Source organism: Oncorhynchus clarkii, chromosome 7 (assembly GCF_045791955.1).
Source record: "Oncorhynchus clarkii lewisi isolate Uvic-CL-2024 chromosome 7, UVic_Ocla_1.0, whole genome shotgun sequence".
Lineage (NCBI taxonomy): Eukaryota > Metazoa > Chordata > Actinopteri > Salmoniformes > Salmonidae > Oncorhynchus > Oncorhynchus clarkii.
In genome coordinates, this window is record NC_092153.1 from 68618916 (window position 1) to 68642157 (window position 23242).

The window sequence follows — 23242 nt, forward strand, 5'->3', positions numbered from 1 at the left end:
ATAAACTTCCTCTTCTGTGCTTTGGTGTTCTCGCCTTACACAATCACAGATCCCACCCCTCTCTCCTCGACAGCGATCTGATTGGTGGAAGGTTTGAGAGACACTGTTGGGCCAATCAGGATGTACCACAGTAATAAAAACCTGCCACACATTTAGGAAAGCTCCCAGACCACACAACATCAATAATAAACTTTTTATTGGGACATTCATTCTACAAAAGTGGAACAAAATAAATATGTAACATCGCTCCTCTATCCCAAAGAACAGACTATGTGAGGATGATCTCTGCACTTTGACCTCAGCCCTGGCAGGTGGAGAAGATCGTGACCTTCTGTCTCATGTCAGCCAGAAGGTCCAGCAGTTTGGCTTCCAGGCCAGTCAGCCTCTGGGACTTCAGTAGGACCTCATCCTGTAGACTATGCAGAGAGTCTGCTTTACCTGGACAGAAAATGGGGGGGAGCAGAAGAGAGAGAAGGAGAGGAGAAGGGAAAAGGGAGGGAGAAGGAGAGCAGGAAAAGGGACAGAGGGAGAGAGGAGAAGAGAGCAAGAGAAGGGAGAGAGAAGGAGAAGGGACAGAGGGAAAAGGAAGGAGAAGGGAGAGAGAAGGAGAAGGGACAGAGGGAGAGAGAAGGAGAAGGGACAGAGGGAGAGAGAAGGAGGAGGGACAGAGGGAGAGAGAAGGAGAAGGGACAGAGGGAGAGAGAAGGAGGAGGGACAGAGGGAGAGAGAAGGAGAAGGGACAGAGGGAGAGAAGGAGAGGAGAGCAGGAAAAGGGAAACAGGGAGAGAGCAGGAAAAGGAACAGAGAGGGAGAGAGAAGGAGAAGGGACAGAGGGAGAGAGGAGAAGAGAGCAGGAGCAGGAGAGCAGGTGAAGGGACAGAGGGAGAGAGGGGAATGTTTGATTCATTAATACTCATCACATCATTTCAGATTTCACCTCAGCATTCAGTGTCTTTTTCAATGTGCCACAAATGCACGCGCATATACAGTATATATATGTTAGCAGATGTACATGTCTCCTTGCCATTCCCCATCCGTACCTGCTAGTGCCTTTATCATGTCTCCAGTGTCCTGGGCCAGAGAACCAGCCTCCTCCTGCAGCTTCTGGAGACGAGCCCCTGCTGTCCCCGTCCCATCGCCACGCCCACTGGTCCTCTCTGCAGCACGCAGCTGCTCCAGCTGCTTCTCCAGGGATGCCAGCTCCTACAAACACATAGGCAAAGAGAGAGGCCATGAGTTGAGCACAAACTCATATACAGAGATGGACATACACAAGCAAACACACGTACACATACACAAACTAAACTCACCTTGGCCGCAGCGTCTGCCTCCCTCTTAGCTTTATCGGCCTCTTCTGTTGCATTCTGGGCCAGCATATCTCCAGAGCGCACCAGAGCCCTGAGCCCCTCCAGCTGAGGCTTCATCCCCTCAGCCAGGGCAGACACCTCCCCTAGCGCCTTCACCGCTGGAGACAACTGGGCCTTGGTCTGGAGGGAGTCAAAATAAGGATGTTATTGGGGGGATGGAGAGAGGAGGGATCAAAACGAGAGGAATAATACAGTAAGAAGCTGTTTAATCAATGTAGGTGTCAGACTCGTTTGGAAGCGTATTTGTATTCATCTCCGTCTCACCTGTGTGAGGTTGCTGCTGATGTCATCCACTATGTCCAGGCTCTCCTGCACTTTTTCCTCCAGGCCAGAGAGGGAGCCCTCCACTGTAGTGAAGCCCTCCAACAGCCCGTCAACATCAGCCTTCACACCCAGCGCTGCGTCCCTGTCACACAACAACATTATAGCAATGTTACAGCAACCTTACTACAATGTTCACAGCAGTCACAACAATGTTAAAGTGACCTCAGAAACCATACAGAATTGTCATTAATTACAACAACTAATTATACTTTACTTAAATTCATAGAAGATACTTAAAGATACTTTACTTAAATTCATGAAAGATGTTTGGTGGTGGGGGTGCTGGGGGGTGCCCGCGCTTCAGACGGCTATATCAGCCCACTAATACAGAACTAGTAAAAGCCCAGTGCACTAGTTTGTGTGTATGTATTGATATGTAGGCTATGTGTGCCTGTTTTAAATTGATGTAGTTCTGTTCTTGTCTATTAATGTTCTGTATTATGTCATGTTTCATGTTTTGTAAGGACCCCAGGCAGAGTAGCTGCTGCTTTCGCAAATAAAATAGCAAATACCACTATTTTTGTAGCACCCTCAGCACCCCTACTTCCTGCGGCTAAGCTTAAATGTCTACAGTACATAACCCTGTCTTAAGACTGACAAAAGAGGTCATAAGGTGTTATACCTGGCGTCCCGGGCCTCCTGTAGCAGGCGCCGGGCGATGTCAAGCTGTGGTCCAGCCTGGTCCAAGACCGCAGTGCTGTCTGGGAGTCCTGCCGCCAGGTCTCTGATCTCCTGGAGCTTCCTCTTCAGAGTAGCCAGACTGACAGGCAGCTTGGCATTCAGGATCCACTCACTCACTGTGCTGATGTGTGTCGGGTCTGATGATGGGTCTGGAGAGAGGGAGAGAGAGGATGGAGGGAGGGAGGATATAGAGGGGAAGATAGAGGATGAGAGAATGGAAGATAGGTGGGGGAGAGGGAGGGAGAAAGGAGGGGAATGTCCTTACACTAGACACTCCCAAAAATGCTATACTACTACTTGAATACTTTTACTAAGAGTAAATAAGTAAGTGGTTATTGAAGGTACTGGATCATAACTGTCAATGTCTCACCTGACAGGAAGTCCTTCAGCTCTTTAACAAAGTCTCTCGTCTCCTGCAGATCTGCATCCAGGTCATCCCTGGCCCGCCTCATCTGATTGTCCAGATCGTCTGTGGACTGTCTGACCTTATTGGCTGTGTCCTGTGTTTCCTGAATCTGTGAATTGAATGGAGAAAAGAACAAAGCATTGAACGCCACATGATGAAACAAACCACTTGAATAACTAGTCATGTCCTTCATGTAAGTATTAAAACACTGTAATAAACGGTTAGAAACATACAGTAAACAAACAAAGTGTTAGCTCGTACCTGTGCAGCGGCCTGTATGATCTTCCCATTGAGCTGCTTCAGTCTGTCTTTCACCTCCTCAGCATCACTCACAGCCCGGGTCCCCTGAGGCAGAGCCCCGACGCAACTCTCTCCACGGCCACAGGGGGGCGCCCCCTCTGCAGGGCACAGCTCACCATCACACTGAGCAGGGGTACAGGGGGCAAAGCGCACGCTGCCACACACCTGAGAGACAGGGAATAACAATACACATTCACATTTAGGTGGAGGTACGGTTAGGGCAGGGTTTAGGGCAGGGTTTAGGGTTAGGGCTAGGGCTATGGTTAGGGTTAGGGCTAGGGCTATGGTTCAGGTTAGGACTAGGGCTATAGGGTTAGGGTTAGGACTAGGGCTATGGTTCGGGTTAGGACTAGGGCTAGGGTTTTGGTTAGGGCTATGGTTTGGACTAGGGCTAGGGTTCGGGTTAGGACTAGGGTTAGGGTTAGGGCTATGGTTCAGGTTAGGACTAGGGCTATAGGGTTAGGGTTAGGGCTAGGGCTATGGTTCGGGTTAGGACTAGGGCTAGGGCTTGGGTTAGGGCTAGGGTTTGGGTTAGGGCTAGGGCTATGGTTCGGGTTAGGACTAGGGCTAGGGTTCAGGTTAGGACTAGGGTTAGGGTTAGGGCTATGGTTCGGGTTCAGGCTAGGACTAGGGTTAGGCTTAGAGCTATGGTTCGGGTTAGGACTAGGGCTAGGGTTTGGGTTAGGGCTAGGGTTAAGGCTAGGACTAGGGCTAGGGTTACCTGCTTGGCAGTGGGTGTGAGGTCAGGTTTGGTGTTCAGCTGGTGGTTGAGTTTCTCCAGGTCTCTGGTGTTGGCTGGTTGGACCTGGTTCTGGAGGTCAATGGCGTCTTTTCTGACTGCTTTTGACTGGTCTACAGTCTTCCCACTAGCATCAACACTTTTGGCAGAGTCAGTTGACTCGTCATAGGCATCCTTTATGGAAGAAAAGGCCCCTGAGAGAGAACCAACCAAGAGGACAGAAACAGGTGTGATAGCAGCCATAATTTAGCTCAAACCAAAACAGACTGGCATCAAGGCTTTGGTTCTGATTTTGATTGTGGATTCTAAATTCCAAACCCTTGTTTTTGCCACTCGACACATAGATGGTCCTCCTAGCTCTGTGGCGGCGTCTTCCTCACCTGCATTGTTGGAGTTGACGGAGTTCCTGAGAGCATCTCTCTTGGTGTTGTACACCAGACCCAGGCCGTCCAGTAGAGCCTGGAGTTCGTCCAGCTGCGTGCCTAGCTCAGGGGCTCTGCCTTGGGGTGACAAATCTCCATCCACCTGATCCAACTGGACCCTGGAGGATTATAATGGAGATGAGGGACAGTGAGCTGGGTAATGAAGGACTGTAGTCTACAGGAAAGAGGTGTTTAAATGTATACACTTAAATTTTGAAAAGCAAAGCATTTAGACATTCTAAGTTTGCCAGGACATCTGAACATCCCCCACCTTAGCCTGCGGAGCTGAGAGAGGGCGTCGCTGACTTGTCTGGCAGAGGGAGGTGGCAGTGGGAGAGAGTCTCGTATCTGGGTGAGAGTGGCCTCCAGGGTTCTGATGCGGGGACCCAGACTGGTAGGTAACGAGCCCCCAGGAAGAGAGGGAATCCTGGAGGAGAGTCTCTCCAGGCCGAGGGTGAGGTTCTGGATGTTTGAGTCCAGAGAGAAAAAGCAGGAGGGGCAGACCTCACAGTCAGGGAAGGAGTCACAGTGGCCACGGGTACAGGCATCGCAACGGGCACCTGTGACACCCAGCCGGCACCGGCAGGCCCCCGTACGCTTATCACAGCCTCCTGGCTTTGTGCCCCCAGCAGCACACTGACACGCTACAGAGAAAGGGAGAGAGGGAGGAGATGGAGAGAGAGAGGGAAGAGAACAGGGTCACGAGGAGAGAAAATTATTGTTACTTAGTCTGCCTATTGGATTGAATTATCAAAAGCATTGAACAAAGCATGTTTAAGAGCCTTTGAAGGTTTCTGTGACAGAACACGACAGGGCACTTACATCTGCAGCCAATGAGTGGGTCTCCGTAGGTGTTGTCAGGACATTCTGTACAGGTACGACCTCCGAACCCTGACCTGCACTGGCACTGACCCGTACTCTGGTCACAGGTGTCACCGTGGGAGTTGGTGGGGTCACAGCGACAGGGCTCACAACCACGGGGAGAGGATGGATTCCAGTAACCATGGGAACACAGCTCACAGGTCAGCCCCTGGAGATGAGGTTGGCAAGGACACTGACCACTCACAGGGTCACACACACTGGACAGGGAGCCCTCTTTACTGCACAGGCACTCTGGAGAGAGATAGACACAGAGTCAGATGGGGATAGATCAACCCCACAGTATGGGGAATACAGCTGTAAGTAATCATGACATGAGACTTTATGAATTGCCTATTCAGGGTCAAGAGTGAAAGATGACGCACTGTTGCAGCCCAGAGGGTTGGAGGCGGTCAGACCGTAGTATCCCATCTTGCAGCGGTCACATTGCGATCCATCAACATTGGCCTTACAGCGACAGGACCCTGTGACGTCATCACACTGATCCCCATTCTCCACCCCCTCAGCACTGCAATGACAGCCTGTACAAAACACAGGGAAAAAAACAGAAACACAACAATAATCAAACACAGCAAAGATATTGCAACACTGCGACCTAATGTGGTGGTGATTAAACCTATAGTAGGAGAGAAAGAGGATTAAAGGCAGCAGTATTTTATTAATGCATATTAAACTACGGTTTTAAGATCACTCACGTATGCAGGCATCAGGCCGGTCCATGCTGCTCCGGTGATTGGGTTGGTATCCAGGGGCACAGCGGTCACACTTGGGTCCAGTCGTGTGATGCAGACAGCTCTCACACATACCTCCACTCCTCCGTCCGCTCGACTCATACACATCTGGGTCGAAACGGCACCGCTGGGAATGGTTGTTACACTCACAACCTACAGGGGGCAGCACCATGGGAAATAATCAACACACACATCTGTGCCTGTATATGTTCAGTCAACTCACACACATCAGTCTTCACTGAGTTATTACTTATAGTTGCTGGTTGTGCGATACATTAGCAAAGTCATCCTATTTCTCCACACTTGTACCAAAAAGATGTAGTCAGTGTATTAAGGCATTAGTGGTTGCGTACGTTTGCAGGTATGTGTGTCCCCCTCCTCTGCAGGTCTCCAGGGCAGGTCGTTGTAAAGATCTGCACAGCGCTCACAGTTTATACCCGCTGTGTTGTGTTGGCATTCACACTGAGCACTGACCTGCAACACATACACAGAGTTATAAACCCACTAAAGAGCCATTCACTTGTACTGTAACTGTAACCTGCGTGTTTAACTATATGTACCTGTGTGTTGGGTAGCTGGTTAGTATCTGGCAGACACCGGTTGGCATGGCCGTGGCAGAGGCAGGTGCCCATCACTCTCATCTCTCTGAGGGCGTAGAACAGAGAGGGAGCGCGGCCCGGCAGGCGGGGCACAGCACCCAGATTAGTCAGCCTCACTCGCAGGCCTGACAATCCTGATACCTCTGTGGACAGAGAGAGCTGTCAGTCACTGGGCAAAGAACCTCATTGGATCAGGTTTGTGTCAATCAAGAAATGTGTAAGTGTTTCTGGAGGAGAGCACGTGCTGAATGGCTTAAATGTCATGTGTAAAGATTGGAATATACTGTAAGTACTCTTATTGGACATGTCGTTATATTGTCCATAGCAATCGTGGGGGGGGACGTTATGGACGGGTAAGCATCTTACCTTGAATCTTCTGCCCATTGGGGATGCTGATGGTAGAGAACTGACGCAAGGGGCTGAATTGAATCTGTTTCATACAATGAGCAAAATCAAAAAGAGTACAGAAAACAACTTATTCATGGTACAGAGGCAAAATATCATGGGAATTTTCTCCAGTTTTCAAAGTTGTGTCTCCCTCCCTTACCGTCTGGTCCTGGTAGGGGTTAGTGGTGGCGGGGGGCAGAGTGTAACAATATGTCTGGTCCAGGGAACGTGGCGTATTCATGGCAATGCCAGGGAAGGCCGATCTGCAGTCGGAGGCCATGTAGAGAGCAGGTTGCCATGTGTTACCGTTATCCAGCGTCCTCTCCACCACCAGCGCACTGGGACGAGGACCCTGTGTAGAGGCAACAGGAAAATCAGTCCATCAGATTCTACTGTACTTAAAAATACTAATTGGCCCTTCCACAGTGGAAAAGCCCTGTCCATGCTGGTCTGGTGGCTGGATCTTACCTTGAATGTCAGAACGAGGTTGTCCAGCTGAAACAGGTTCTGTAGGTCCAACTGTACGGTGACCGGACTCACGTCTAAAAAAAACATAGGTTTTGTTTATTTTCTGGATCACAACAGGACAGAGTTTTAGGATGGATCTCAGCACTAAGACGTGTTCTTTAGCTGTGTATCCCCTCACCTTTCCTGGCCTGCCACCACCTGTTGGGTCCAGCAGTGGATAGAACATCCTGGATGGTGTGAGCCAACTGACTGGATGGGTTCCTGGAGTCACAGGGACAACACTTCATCTTCGACTGAAGGAGAGAGGAGAGAGAGATCATTTTAATACTACTTACCATTCTATTCTGCATTTGGCAACCTTTGTCTTGCATGTGCATGTCCCCTGACCTCTTTTTGTGATGATGAGTCATTGGTCATTGGTCAGCACACATTTAAACAGCACGTGAGTCGTGGGAGGTTTCTGTGCCCTTACTTTGACAGGAAATGTTAGTTTACCTGACCAATATGGACTAAGGGAACGTATTGCAATCACACAGCAACAACACAGATCAGGGTATCAGTTGCTCCTCCAACATAATGGAATCTCTCACAACGACCAATGTGCAACTAAATGTTAATGTGGATTTTCCCACAGACACCATAGATAACATTGAGCTAAAGCCTTCAATTTTTGTTCTCTCGCTCGCTTTCTCGCTCTCTCAATTAAATTTCAATTTAAGGGGCTTTATTGGCACGGGAAACATATATTTCAATTGCCAAAGCAAGTGAAATAGATAATGAACAAAAGTGAAATAAACAAAAAATGTACTGTCACGCTCTCTCTCTCTCTTTCTCGCTCTCTCTCACGCTCTCTTCACACTCTCTCTCTCACACTATCCCTCTCTCTCTCTTTACCCGGACATCGCCCCTCTCCCTGAATGGGGTGTCCAATCACAACCAGGATCCTGTGACATCATCACACTGATCCATCAAGTCATTGTCAATAATATAATGCTTTTAGCAAAAATGTTTAGCTTTAATTTATGATCTGTAGAATCTATGAAAATAGAAAGGTACAGAACTTTTGTGAAACATCACAGCATAGTTGAAAAATATATAGCAAATAGAAATAAAAAATGGATGGTCTTCAGAGATGGATGGGAGCGGTTGATGTTAGCTGAAGGATCGGATTAAAAACAAAAGATAACTATTGTAAAATACATTGTGTCCATAAAATGTATATAGTATGTATACACTGGAAGTAAAAGCCTAAGTGTTGTTGTCTATTAGTTTACTCCAATTAGGGGAGGGGTGGTAGGATAAAAAAGCACCACATCATTCACCTGGTCAGGATTTGTGTCGCCGTGGTAGTGCTAGTGCTAGTGCTAGTGGTAGTCTACTTCATAAATAGAACACTAATGGGAAGGCTCTTGTGTAACACGAGTGTAGTTTTCCAGCCCTGGGTTTGCTACGTGTATTATGTGACCCAAGATCACTTGCTACACACACAAACACACACATACACACACACATCGTTCACTAACCTTAAATCCTCCACATCACTGTTCTTACTGCACTCACTACCTCCAAACCCTGTTCCATTGATCAATCAATGACATTTTATTTGTTCAGCACTTTCTACAAAATTCTTCAAAAAATTCACACAGCTCCACCGCTTGGAGTTGGAGCTTGACCACTCCCCTCACCTCCAACCGGGCTGTGTTCAGTCTAACCTGACCTTCAACCTCTTACCACCCCTTGCAATATTATTTTTTTATTATTATTTTATTTTTTATTTTTTACAAATATAGAACAGCAACTCCTCCCCCTCTCCACTACAACCATAACCTACAACCGTACTACATATATAGTGTTTTCTGAAAGTATTCACTTTTTCAAAATGTTGTTATGTTACAGGCTAATTCTAAAATGTATTAAATTGTTTTTTCCCCTCATCAACTAACACACAATACTCCATGATGACAAAAAAACTGAAATATTACATTTTCATAAGTATTCAGACCCTTTACTCAGTACTTTGTTAAAGCACTTTTGGCAGCGATTACAACCTCAAGTCTTCTTGGGTATGACGCTACAAGCTTGGCACACCTGTACTTAGACAGTTTCTCCAATTATTCTCTGTAGATCCTTTCAAGCTCTGTCAGGTTGGATGGGGAGCGTTGCTGCATAGCTATTTTCAGGCCTCTCCAGAGATGTTACATTGGGTTCAAGTCTGGGCTCTGGCTGGGCCACTCAGGGACATTCAGAGACTTGTCCTGAAGCCACTCCTGCGTTATTTTGGCTGTGTGCTTAGGGTCGTTGTCCTGTTGGAAGGTGAACCTTCGCCCCAGTCTGAGGTCCTGAGCACTCTGGAGCAAGTTTTCATCAAGGATCTCTCTGTACTCTTTGCCTCGATCCTGATTAGTCTCCAAGCGCGCTGTAAAAGGCAGATGCCTTTTACTGAGGAGTGGATGCCGTCTGGCCACTCTACCATAAAGGCCTGATTGGTGGAGTGCTGCAGAGATGGTTGTCCTTCCGGAAGGTTCTCCCATCTCTAAAGAGGAAATCTAGAGCTCTGTCAGAGTGACAATCGGGTTCTTGGTCACCAACCTGACCATGGCCCTTCACCACCGATTGCTCAGTTTGGCCGGGTGGCCAGCTCTAGGAAGAGTCTTGATGGTTCCACACAAATCCCATTTAAGAATGATGTAGGCCACTGTGTCCTTGGGGACGTTCAATGGTTTAGAACATTTTTGGTACCCTCCCCAGATCTGTGCCTCATGTCCAATCAATTGAATTTACCACAGGTGGACTCAAAACAAGTTGTAGAAACATCTCAAGGATGATCAATGGAAACAGGATGCACCTGAGCTCAATTTCGAGTCTCATAGCAAAATGTCTGAATACTTAAGTAAATAAGGTATATCCAAAGCATGATAAATGTGCAACAATTTCTAAAAACCTATTTTCACTTTGCCATTATGGGGTATTGTGAGTAGATTGCTGAGTTTTTTTATTATGCGTTTTAGAATAAGGCTCTAACGTAGCAAAATGTGGAAAAAGTAAAGGGGTCTGAATACTTTCAGGAGGCAATGTACCTCCAATTTCCCTCTCCTCCAACCCCCTTGTGTCCACTCCCCTTCACCTCCACCTTAGCTTGCCCTGGCCGGAGTGGGTTGAGGCTGTGGCTGGAGCAGAGACTTGAATTGTGAGAGATCCCATTAAGGTCATGGCTTTGTTCCACACTGGGGGAAAGGTCTCTCTGCACTGGATGTTTCAACACCAGCTGCGGCTACTGTCCAACTGTCCAGCTTTCTCTCTCTCTCTCTCTCTCTCTCTCTCTCTCTCTCTCTCTCTCTCTCTCTCTCTATATATATATATATATATATATATATATATATAGAGAGAGAGAGATATATATACATTGCTTCCTGTCTCTCGTTTGCTCTCTTTCTCCTTCAGCCAATCCCCCCTCTTCCTCCATACAATGATTTCAAAAGTTAACAGGCAAGTTTCCAATCAGATTTCGTCAAACAATCTAAAATCTGCACGGTGCACACACATATGCACACACATGTCCTCACACATGCACCCACACACACAAACGCAAACATTTACTGTGGATTCAGTCTATTAATACATTGTTAATACAATGTTATATAAAGACAGAATTATGTCCACTAATGTGTGAACTATTGCCAGTGTTGTATAACAACTTTATATTGTAATGTCATTGGGCAGTAATGATGTAATAATATTAGTCATGTATTTTGGTAAAGTCAATGTGACTTGTACCATAACCAATGGTGTGGTAAAGAAGGATATGTATATTCTACTGTACTACATGGAGAGATGAATGCATGCAGTGTCCATCAACCTTGATTCAATGTATACCCATGGCAAGGCTCAAAATATGTATCCCATGCAAAAACTACATCTGCAATCAAACCAACAACTTTGACTGTCAGAACCACAGTGATATCTAAATACATATGCTGTGGCATCAGCCTTGACCCTGGTCTGTCTGTGTGTCTATTTCTGGACCAGTGGTCAGGACTCACTGGGAGATTGACCCCGAGACATATATGCTGACGGGACAACACTGTTCACTGTCTTGGCTTTATAGTTATCTGTATGACACAGTGTTTCAGTTAAGTATAGTCTGCATCAGACCCTGCCTGGCCCTGGCTAGTGTCCAGCCAGTCAGTGCCCTTGGGCTGCGGGCTGCTACGGACAACATGGAGAAACTCTTCCAGACCACTGGAATCTGACCAGAAGAGTTAGTCTGCCAATGTAACAGTCTGTATCAAAGTGTATGTGTATTTCCAGCTGGCCGGCTCTCTGGACCAGAGGACAGACACTCACGCCAAAGATGCATGGACCATGATACTGCTTGGAGATATTCCTGGGCCCTTATCCACAAAGCATCTCAGAAAATGCCCTAGAAATCCTGTTCAAACCTGTTTTAAGACAACAAAAAAACTCCCAGCTCAGAGTAGGTTTTAGGATGATGTTAAGACACTGCCCAGACAAACCCTGAAAATAAACTCATAAAGTTTATCTCAGCTGGTAATCACGACAGTTTGAGCTACCACAAAGAAAAGATAGTGATGAGGCTCGGTAACATTGTTGCAAATGATGGGGGATAATCAATCACGATGAGGCGTGACCAGCCGTGAACTCTATAGCAGGCTTCAGACAACCACGGTGAATGTGACTGTACATCAAATGTTGCAATGGTAAACGACTGATATAATTTTCACGATCACTTTGCCTACTTGTAATTATTGTCTAATATGTTGGCATGCACAATCCTTTAAATAGATAAATCCTGATATTTTGAACAATGTGATATGTATATTGTACTGGTTTCAAAAATAATAATTTTGATCATATTAACGTTATATCAACACACACGTCACTCCCATTCAAGAACTCTAAATCGCTTTTGGCATAGTAGGCATCAAGTCACTTGCAAATAATGTTGCATAAAATGTTTGTAAGGTCTATCATTAATCACCAAACACATATACCCAAGATGCTGTCAATTGCCCAACTCATAGGCATGCCCAATTTCTACATATTTTTTAACAAAGTGATATTGAGCTCCAAAGGGATAACTTGAAATAACATGATTTAGGTTAATTAAATAATCAAAAGAAAAATAAATGATTATTTCCTACCCACTGGACAAAAACTGGCCGAATCAACATTGTCTCCATATAATTTCAACCCCAAAAATATATGTGAGGATGTTGAATAAACGTGGAACACTGATAGGATTTGCAAAAAGTCATACATTTAAGAACATTTCGGCTTTTTTTCACCCAACTTTGAACCTAAATCCAATCTATTGATTTCAGGTTGAATTCGCATTAGTTGACAACTCAACCAAATGTAAATCAAAACTAGATGTTGAACTGATGTCTGTGGCCAGTGGGTATGGGTTATAAGTTTTTAACCAGATATATGAATTAGGCCTCATGTGAAATCATTGTCGAAAGTGCAAGAGATACTGCTACATGTAGGTATTCTGTAGGTATTCTGTAGGTATTCTGTAGATTCTTTATGGGTTGATCATATAGGAATATCAAAATATTCTTTCAACTCCAAAACAATTACTGTTCTGAGGAACCACTGAGACCCCTTTTTCTATAATCAAGACACCTGCTGGTAATTCTTAAAGTAACTTTACAGTAATTCCCAATTTCTATGAAATATGACCTATAATTAATTGCAATATGAGTGAAATACTTTTCTTTCCACATTTTTTTATTAAGTAAGTTAAAAAGAAGATTTTGTGTGTTGGAATCGTGTGGGGATACCCCAACAACAGAATGGTGTGGGCGTATATCAGTCATTAAAAATATTAAGTAGATCACTGATTGGCCGAGCCAATGAGCCAGAATTTTTTAAACAGTCTGTTTGAGAGACAAAATGGGGTTTTACATATTTTTTTTTAAATGTATGCTTTGGCCACAAATACGAGTATAAGACCAGTCAACAAGATTATTTGGGAATGAGGTAGCTCTTTCCTTCAGTCAAATGACCTTAATAGGTGGAATATTATTAATATTCTCCAGAATTTCATAGTTAATAAACAAAAAAATCCCCCAAAAATCAGATGTTTCAACATCAAACGGTTTTGTTATTTTTCAGTCATCTGTGATGTATATAAAGTGTAATATTGGGATGCAAACTCAAAATTGAATAGATTTCTATATCGGACATGGTATATGTGTATTCTTTATTTTAAGCCCATAACCATGTGTGTGAGGTGTATACTTTTGTTTCAAATTAGATTTGTTTAAGACTACCAAGACACGCTCTGTGTGACCATGATTTAGCCGACTGCAGTAAAAGGTTAAAGGTGCAATATGCAGAAATGCCGTTTCCTTTGTTGCTAAAAATTCTAATAGTTTGCCTAATTTCAGTTTATGTGACAAAACAAGCAGTCAGAGTGTAGAGAATCATTGTACCATCTAAACTGCAGTGAAATATATTTGACATAACCAAGAATTATACATTTTCAGCTGTTTGAAGCTGATGTACAAAACCGAAAGTAAAAGACGCAAAAACTAAACTTAAGAGCAGGAAGCATAGAAATGGCGCACATAAAACACATCTACCGCTTCTTAGACTGGCTTTCAATGAGAATTCATTTTGTTGGGTCGCCTAAAAAGTAACACATTGCAGCTTTAACTAAATATACATTTTGAAAAGTGAGATTTTCACTGGACAGTTACTTGAACTGCATAGGACAGCTCATGAGGTTTCCAAAATATCTGTCGACTAGGTGGGAGGGACTCTTATGACTAAAGAGGCTTCATGCATAGCTTTTACATTTACTCATAAAAATAGGGGTAAAATGTATTTATTCTGAGCACTTATGACCCATGTTCTACTCTGAGACGCTTTGTCACTATGGCCCCTGGCCTTGGCCATTCATGGTACCCTCCTTCTGGCATCCCTTTACTTGAACCCTGTATTATAAATCTGTCTAAGCTATAGAATTAGAATTCCATGGTTGATGGACGGGTGGCAATATTGGATGCCCCATTTTGAATATCTGAATATTTTATGCTCACTAGTTAGGTTTCCATCCAATTAACAAGAGATTTTCATGTGAATATTCTAAAATCCGCATAATAAAACAGACTAAAAATTAGTGCGTGATGCCCTAGTGCACACAAAATGTACTTATTCGCTTAAATTTTTATGTACTGAAAAAAATTACATCTTTACATCGCATTTTCAACTCTACTGATAGTTGCGTTAAATAGCCAATGTTCCTACTCAGGTCTTGGCACATGCACTCTAGCCAACAGCTTGAATATACAGTGCAGGTAGGTTAGTCTACATGATGAGATTATTATGGATAAGAGCAAGAATATTTGACAAACATCGATCATCATGTCACCAGAATAAGACTCTCAATATTTGTTGGAAAGGAGCATCAAGACCACAGTGTACTTTCACCACCCTGTGAAGTTCATCATAACTTATTCATCCATTTAACTAGGCAAGTCAGTTAAGAACAAATTATTATTTTCAATGACGGCCTAGGAACAATGTCTTGTAACTGCCTTGTTTAGAGGCAGAACGACAGATTTTTACCTTGTCAGCTCGAGGATTCGATCTTGCAACCTTTTGATTACAAGTCCAACCCTCTAACCACTAGGCCACCTGCCGCCACCTGCATGGTTTCCAAGTGGTAGTGGGAGGTCTACACACCATATCGTCACATGACTCCAAGTTTACTTCGATAGGATGGTTATTATAGCAGAATTTGAGAATAAAGGCATTTCCACCGCATTTCTCACATAATTAATTTTACAGACATAAAAAGATCCCACCATGTCGAACAAACAAATTATCTGTCTGCATTTGAAACATTGTACCCAAATGTTCTGTTTCCATCACAGATGTCATGATTTGTTTTTATATGGTATGACTGGCATAAAAACTGGATTGAAACGTTGTTGATATCTCTCAAATATTAGTATCTTTCCACATTTCTACACAGGAAACAATAGATAATTCTATAAAGAAAGGAAAAAACTTAACCACAAGAATATACCGAATGAGTATAAAGCATGGAATGAAATTAGGTCACAGTGTGGAACCTGATATGGTTAGTAGGCTCGACCTGGTGTCGGAGCCAGCTATTGGCTAAGATCCCCTCCATCACTGAGTAAAAGGGGATCAGCCTTTCTTATCTCATCTCTGATTGGTTCATACCAAACCCTGATGGAAAATCGCTTTGAACCATGTTGGCTTGTTGCTATCTGCAACTCTCTGGCAACTGCCAGTGCCAAGGTCAGGTCAAGGGTAGAGATGAGTGTTGGGCAAGAGAGAGGAGAAGTTAGACAGTCTGGTTATTCAAACTTCGCCGTATCACTGTGCCAAACTAAATCCAACCATACCCTTCAGAATAGATCTGTCAACACTGGATAGGAAAGCCAAGGCTCCTATCCTCTTTCTCTATCTCTCCTATCCCTCTCTTTCGCTGTCTTCCAATATCCTCTGCAGGGGCATGGCGGGCACCCTGCCCAGTCATTATCAGGTCATGCATGCCACTGCCTGGACACTGAGTGATAAAGCCCTGGCACACTGTACTGCTCAACTCTGCTTCTGGCTGACTCAGCAGATATGGCAATCTCATCCATTTCTGCTGGGAAATCAATAAAGTATTTCTAATCGACCATTAGATGGTTTAGCACAGCATGTCTTCCATCATCAAATGCAGTCAGTCCACCATAGAGTTTGATACTGTACAAAGAGTAGTGATTGCCTTGCCGCAGGCCAAGCAGGTGGCTACAGTAAACACACACACCTTGACAGAGATTGCATAAAACAAGCAAAGATTAACACAGGGACGATGGAGAAAAAAAAATCCGCTCTGGGAGAATAAAGTTGATCTAATCTACTCATTTTACTTTATGTCACATTGTAGTACTATTACCTATGGAACTATCCAGCCTGCACAATAGGCAGTACAGTTACAGCATGTTTTACCACCTGTTCATTTAAACTCCAAGCATGAAGCTGTAAACTCTGAGGACATGCAAAATGGCACCAGGAGAGAAGGAGAGGAATCCAACACCACAGTGTCCTTCCTTGTCCTTAGTAGCAGCTTAGTGATAACTCTGTGGCCTTGAGAGGAATGCCAGTGGAAATGCAACTCATTAGTCAAAACATTTCATAATGTCTAGGTAACTCTTTTCAGATCACATCTTGCTAGTGTCCACATTGTCTCAACTGTACTGAATGATACAGAGTGTGTCAGAGAGATATACGATCCACACCCACAGCCTTAACACATGACTCAACACATACAGTCAATCAGCTATACTACATCCACACTCCAGTCTAGACCAGTTGCTATGGCCTGGGGCACCTTTCTCCCACACGCCCAACATTAAAAACATATTTCATGTCTGTGTTGTGTGATCAACACATGCATCCAGTGAAACACAATCACTTTAAGTAAATATTCAAATACAAAAGTGCTGGAGTTTCAAAAACTCAAACCAGAACCACCAAAAATATCTACAGTCTGGTGTGTGTGTTTGTATGGTGCGTGTGTGCCTGCACAGACAGAGACAGCCTGGTATTTGTGAGAGCAGAACTTGCTTTGCCCAGCAACACCAGATGAAGGGTGTGGCTCAGATGAAAGACTTGACTGTCAATCAAACACGCAGCACCACAAATTAAATCAGAAATATTTTCCTATGTTCTCCTTTCACCTGGTTTCAGCCCCTTGTTTGGCTTAAACACTGATGTTTGAAAGTTAATCAATCCCCTCAAAACAGCATATTTGATTGTTCTCTTGTTCCTTTGAAATCAAATAAATCATTCTCTATCCAATGTTTTTCCAAAGACTGTAGTTGCAACATCTGGCACTGTGTGTCTCTGGCACCAGATCCAGACGTTTTCACAAATTACACCAACCAGTTCTCCCCTGACCCTCCATCCACCCTCTCCATCGCACCCCTTCACTCCCTCCCTGGTCTCCTACTGTGCATGATGAGACAGAGAGCAGCATGCACAACCAAGCAGTCTGTCCATCTGTCTTCTGTCCATCTGTCTTCTGTCTGGCTCACTGACATGCCTAAAGATATAGCTACTCTTCAAACCCGAAATGTTGTAACACATTAAACAACCTTGGTGAACAACTCATAATAATTAAGAGCTACAACACCTCCTAATTGCCCTACTTTCCCCCATCTCTTACAGTGCCGATGCACTAGCATTAAAAGGGACTGCGCTTGACAAAAACACCTTGGGTAGAGAAACAGCCCATGTCTTCACTTGAAAGTTTACACAATCTTATGTATACACTCACAAAACTAACAACGTCAATGAGATCTACTTGTCTTTGTAACATGTGAGGTTCTTTGTGTCTTTCAGAATAGTAAGAGTAGGGTCGTACCTGTCCGAAGGGGGTGCAAAAGACCTCCGAGCCGGTGAGGCCGCAGGTGGAGGAGGCGTGGAGCTGACGGCCCCTACCGAGGAGCAGGTCTCCCATAGGGGGGTAACAGGCCCCCCGAGAACAGTCCCTCTGTGTCGCAGCCACTGCAGTCAGGGCTGGGTGAGGGGATCAATTCATCAATCAATCAATCAGAATCATACATATTTCCTCATATCCTACACAAAACTATCACAACAATCTAGATGTTAATACTAAAACAAACTACAAATCTAAATAAATTAAAATGTATATAACTGTAACAACGCATCAATCATTTAAAATTAGAAATCAATGAAACATACCTGCTAGCTGGAATAAAATCCACATCTTTGTTTCCTGCTATGAGAAATTCTTTGAAAGACAAAAAGACAATAAATAATAAAGGCAACACAACAATTTAAGAAATAATTGGTTGACTAAATAATTGGAAGAAATGTACAACACAGGAAATGTATGAAGGCAAAATAAGTTGAACTACATTGAAAAGAAAAGGTCCAATCTCCAGTGAAAGTGAATCAATCCAGCTCACTACTCACCAGTTGTAGGTGTATGTATGTGGACACGCGTGTGTGTGTGTGCTGTTCAGAATCTGTCTGTCTAATTGTGTGTGTGGGTTCTTGGATGTGTCCTTATAAACACTGTCTCACCTGGGCTACAGAGTGTGTCAGAAGGTAGCTGGCAGACACACCCTTCCCCTTTTCAACCACACCCTGATGGGATGAATACACACACACACACGCACGCACGCACACATACACACACACACACATAAACACACACAGGCACGCAAATACACACAGTCGTATTTAACTAATCTTTGATTCCCATTCAAAATCCTATTTTCTCTAACCCTGCCCCTAACCCTAACCTGACAATCTAACCCTACACCTAACCCTACCCCTAACCCTAACCTGAAAATCTAACCTTAACCCTAACCCTTAACCTAACCCTAACTCCTAACACTAACCCACCTACACACACACACAAATACACACACACAAATACACACACACACATACAGTACACACACTAACACACACGCACCAGATGGAATTTCACAAGGACACATCTAACAAATCAAATCACATTTTATTTGTCACATACACATGTTTGGCAGATGTTATTGCGGGTGTAGCGAAACAACTACATATTCTTGAAAAGGGTGGACCTTCCAAAATGAACTACAGAAAATAACATTATAAACAGTTCTTTGTAGCGATGTGGTATAGCTGTGGATGAGTGGTTGGGTTAGCAGCTTGTCTCAACAAGGAGAGTAGTCTAAGTATGCAGTGATTGTTTATGATACATTGCGCAACAACATTTGTAAATTAACCCATTTTGCTGAATTATTCTCTTTGTCATTCCCATCTAAATCAGTCTCCACACACATACTAACACAAACACACACAGAAACACACATCTAAATGTTTATCCTGCAGGCAGTAAAATGGCTTGGCACCACTATGTTGTAACCCTGGCATTCTGTGTGTTGGTGTGTGACGGTGTGGATCATCACCTGTGTGTAATAAAACCTAGCCTCAGGGCTACTGAATGCACACTGTTTTTCTCCATAGCTACTGACTAACAGCCAGGACCAGGGCGTGTTCTCTGACTCACCTCCGTCTCACACACACACACACACACACACACACACTGCCAGACAGCTGTAGCCACACCTTATAGCTTCCGCTTAACCTAAGGTAGAATAAGGACTGGTAAGGTATCCGTGGCAACAACAGGGAACACTTTGGTATAATATTTTGGGAGAGGGAGGCTCTAATGACCAAGCAAAAACTACTAGTACTCATCTCAAATTACTATGGCCTTCATGTACTGTACCAAATGCCTCATCAGTGTGTGTGTATTACTGTGTATGTGAGCAAGGTTGAGGGGTCAGGTGAGGGAGTACACTGTCAAATTGGGTCCATTATATACTCATCTGAAACAGCTGTGTGTACCCGCTAATTCCAAAATGACGAGTGTAAATGGCCACTAATACAAGGCCTTCATTAAACCTTCGACAAACTCCTTTGTCTGTAAACAGTGGTGAAGTGAGAAAAACCCCTTCACTCTCACATGCTTATTAACACTGGCCAAGAGTCCTCTTATTTTTCACATCTCAGATTTCCATTTCTCACATCATCTGTCTCAAAATCATACGGAATTATGTATGACTGGTCCAGTCAAATTCATGCAATAATAAGATCATCAAATTAGTCACAGTTTGCTCAGGAACAGTTTGTGTGTGTGTGTGTGTGTGTGTGTGTGTGTGTGTGTGTGTGTGTGTGTGTGTGTGTGCGTGCGTGTGTGCGTGTGTGTGTGTGTCTGTCTGTCTGTGTGTGTCAGTACAGACAGAGTTCACGGTGTCTGCAAATGTAATGATCATGACAGGAGGGTGACTGGGTTTATAGGGCCTTTGACTTAATTCAGACTGATCTCAGCATCTTGTATGCTGCCTAAGGCCAACAGGTGTCGTCAAGCCTAACAATTCTATACAGAATAACAATTTATAATTTTCACATCGATGAATTATGTTGTATATATTTTAATTCTGCTCTATATAGATTTGGTAAGCCTTTATTTTACAGTAGATAAACGACAAGGTAGCCAATTGAAGATGGCAATTGCACAATAATAATAACCTATGAATTAGCTTGTTTATTTCTATGGGATGAAGAAGCACTACTAGGCATAATTTGGTTCCTTTACCAGGTAGGCGGCAGCTCACAATGGCACATAGGTGCACACACACACACACACACACACACACACACACACACACACACACACACACACACACACACACACACACACACACACACACACACACACACACACACACAAGTAGGCCATCATTTACAGAGTGGGTGAAATGAGATGAGTTGTAACACGTAGTCAACGTATGTAGCTCACTTTCCTCTGGACCCATGCTCCTTATGTTTTAACAGAAGAGAGCTTGTGCTCACTGAATATTCATAAAGCGTCACTGAGTGGGCGTGAATTAAAATAACCAAGTCTTTATAAATGAGAAGCTCCGAAAGTGTGCTCAAGCGACACAGAACAAACTCATCAAATATCCAGAAAAGGACAAGATCAATTACTTTAATACAGTAAGTAGCCTACCATTGCACGTGATTGTCCTGCTTTTTCTCACATTGTTGTGACATGAAAAGTGCTTAGGCCTATTTGTTACTTTTTACAACTGCACCCATAAAAGGTGATTGTAAAACGCTTTCCTTCTCTCCCCAGTCAAATTCAGACCACATAATCCAACCGAAATGGAGACCATGCACGAAATCATCCCTTTCGCCAAGGAGATGCTGGCGCAAAAGCCTAGCCGCCGTATGCTGAAGGTGTACCTTGTGGGCACCGTGGTGGCCTTCTTGGGCATGGTTCTGGGTCTGGTGGAAACCGTGTGCCAGTCCTTCTCCTCCGGAGAGCCGCTGGACGCAGAGCTCGTTCAGTTGAGGGCTCGGGAGCAGAGGGCACTCGAGACGGAGGAGAGAAGGAGACATGAGGAGGTGGCAACAGTTTCGGCCGCAGAGCAGATCACCATACCCAGGAAGCTACAGCAGGCCACGGGAGCGCATAGAAGCGCAGGTGCAGCCAACCGACTGCACGCCTCGTAAAAATCGTCACTGGGCCAGCGCCAAAACGCTGTTAACCTACACAATTATTAAGGAACTGTATAGTCCTTGCCACGCCAAATACGGTGCGCTACATACGCACTCGAAAAAGCTTCACAAGAGGAATCGCACTGGGCACAGAGGTCAATTCAACGTCTATTCCACGACATGGAAACAACGTTGATTCAACCAATGTGTGCCCAGTGGGAGGATTGGCAACCTCAAACAGTCAACAGAAAAACTAGTTGACTGTCTGTTGAGCTGCGCTTTGCTGCGCTGCTTTGGGTAGCCTAAATTGACGCGTCAGTTGGAGGCTCCAAGCTGAAATTTGAGTCCCGGGTCGAAATAGCCGGCGAAAGAGCAGCTGTCCGACTCTCACTATCAGACAATGAGAGATAGGGCGTTGACTGCACAGCCCCGGCCCTGCTATCTCATTCTCCACTCCATCCATGGTGCCAAATGTGTTACATTTAGATTTTTTGTGTGTGCTATGTCAATGCTGTAAATATATTAATGTTTTTCCTACTCAATAAATTCATATTTTTATTTACAATGTCTATAGATGGTATTTTCTGAGAGAGATATACTGGATATATTATTTATAAGGACCCAAATATAAACATATTCACGGCCAGCATTGTAAAACCAAAACGAGTAGGACTATCATAGGTTTAGTAGCCTTTCCTTTGGAATATTCTTGCATCAGGTCACTAGAGGGCGCTTTCATACTGGGTAAGCAAAGGGGCCCGAATGTAGCCTATAATAAAGATTCCAATTGGCATTCTTCCTTCCTGCTACCTCCAACCCTTGAGCAATCATTGAACTGGACGTGATTGGATAAGTGAAAGAAATGTAACAATACTATATATTTTTTTAAACAAGCCTTTGTTATATCTGTAAGAAGCTGCTTCAAGAGAGTAGTAGTGAATGAAGGATGCATTCTCAAAGGGGTTTTACAGGTGTAGCGATGGAAGGGGAACAGGCAAGGAGGGGGTTGTATCAGCGACCTCTGCATTTGCAGAGTAAGTCTCTACCTTATTGTACGGATGTAGGATCTTAATTTGATCATCCTGTTGCAATGCAGGAAATGTGTTTAAAAAGGCTTCTGAAATGTGTAATTTCCACTTAGAAATGTCAGACTTGTTTTTCCCTTTCCAAAATTATATCAACCCTTACAAAAATGTCCATTAATTATAATCCACATTTCCTGTTACTTCAGGATAATTTTTCTGCTGTCGCACGTAAACTGGCTCAAATTAAGATCTTACATCTGTAACATAAAGGCACAGAAGCCTTGACATGGGACAGTGCGCAGGAAAGTCTTTGTGAGTAAGACGGTAACTTCTGGTGTTGTATGGTTTCTATTAAGACTTGAATGAGCTAAACATGTGCAACATGGCATCCAGTTCAAATTATTTCCATTGTGTGTAGACAATCATCACTCTTATGAGGGGCTCGACTGAAAAGTCTTCCCTGCAACAGGAAGATACAGTATCATGCCATTGGGTTCAGTGTGTTTATCTTTTCCGAATAAAACCAGAGACCATTTATGCCTGGCCTAGTTTAATAGGGTCACAGCGCTGTGGGGGTGAATTATAGATGACACTTCCTGTGGCTTGGACGACTGAGATACTGAACAAACAATGTGACACCTTTAGCTCAAAGATAATCACATGAATGTGATTGGGACCAAAAACCAGACCGAGCTGAACAGAGAAAAATATGGTTCCTCCTCCTATGTAAATGTCTCTAATAATAATGTTTGGCTATCACTAGGACAGACATGACACATTAATACCTGGAGGTGCCCTGAATAGGGAGAGAGGTATTGTAGAATTGTCCCTGAGCTGCAAAACAGGC

At 44.0% G+C, this 23242-nt stretch overlaps 2 protein-coding genes across 3 annotated transcripts; one reads left to right on the forward strand and one right to left on the reverse strand.

Annotated features, from left to right (window-relative positions):
- Positions 1-79: 79 nt before the first annotated feature.
- On the reverse strand, positions 80-21635 carry LOC139413737 (laminin subunit beta 3). Of its 2 annotated transcripts, none has more exons than XM_071161452.1 (22): positions 21116-21635; positions 18059-18107; positions 17718-17872; positions 7482-7596; positions 7304-7377; positions 6996-7187; positions 6815-6878; positions 6410-6591; positions 6203-6323; positions 5814-6002; positions 5484-5639; positions 5062-5352; positions 4511-4883; positions 4198-4358; positions 3800-4011; positions 3040-3243; positions 2743-2887; positions 2314-2521; positions 1632-1773; positions 1311-1487; positions 1041-1203; positions 80-438 (listed from the first exon to the last, which is right to left on the reverse strand). In XM_071161452.1, the coding sequence occupies exons 2-22, from the start codon at positions 18081-18083 to the stop codon at positions 299-301; spliced, it is 3489 nt and encodes a 1162-aa protein (XP_071017553.1). In that variant the 5' UTR covers positions 18084-18107; positions 21116-21635; the 3' UTR covers positions 80-298. The 2 variants fall into 2 exon arrangements, with proteins under 2 accessions (XP_071017553.1, XP_071017555.1); XM_071161454.1 differs by lacking the exon at positions 21116-21635 and adding an exon at positions 18293-18361.
- LOC139413764 (G0/G1 switch protein 2-like) lies at positions 20805-21932 on the forward strand. The gene is made up of 2 exons (XM_071161497.1): positions 20805-20866; positions 21006-21932. Exon 2 carries the CDS (start codon positions 21035-21037, stop codon positions 21383-21385), a length of 351 nt encoding a protein of 116 aa, XP_071017598.1. The 5' UTR covers positions 20805-20866; positions 21006-21034; the 3' UTR covers positions 21386-21932.
- Positions 21933-23242: the final 1310 nt, after the last annotated feature.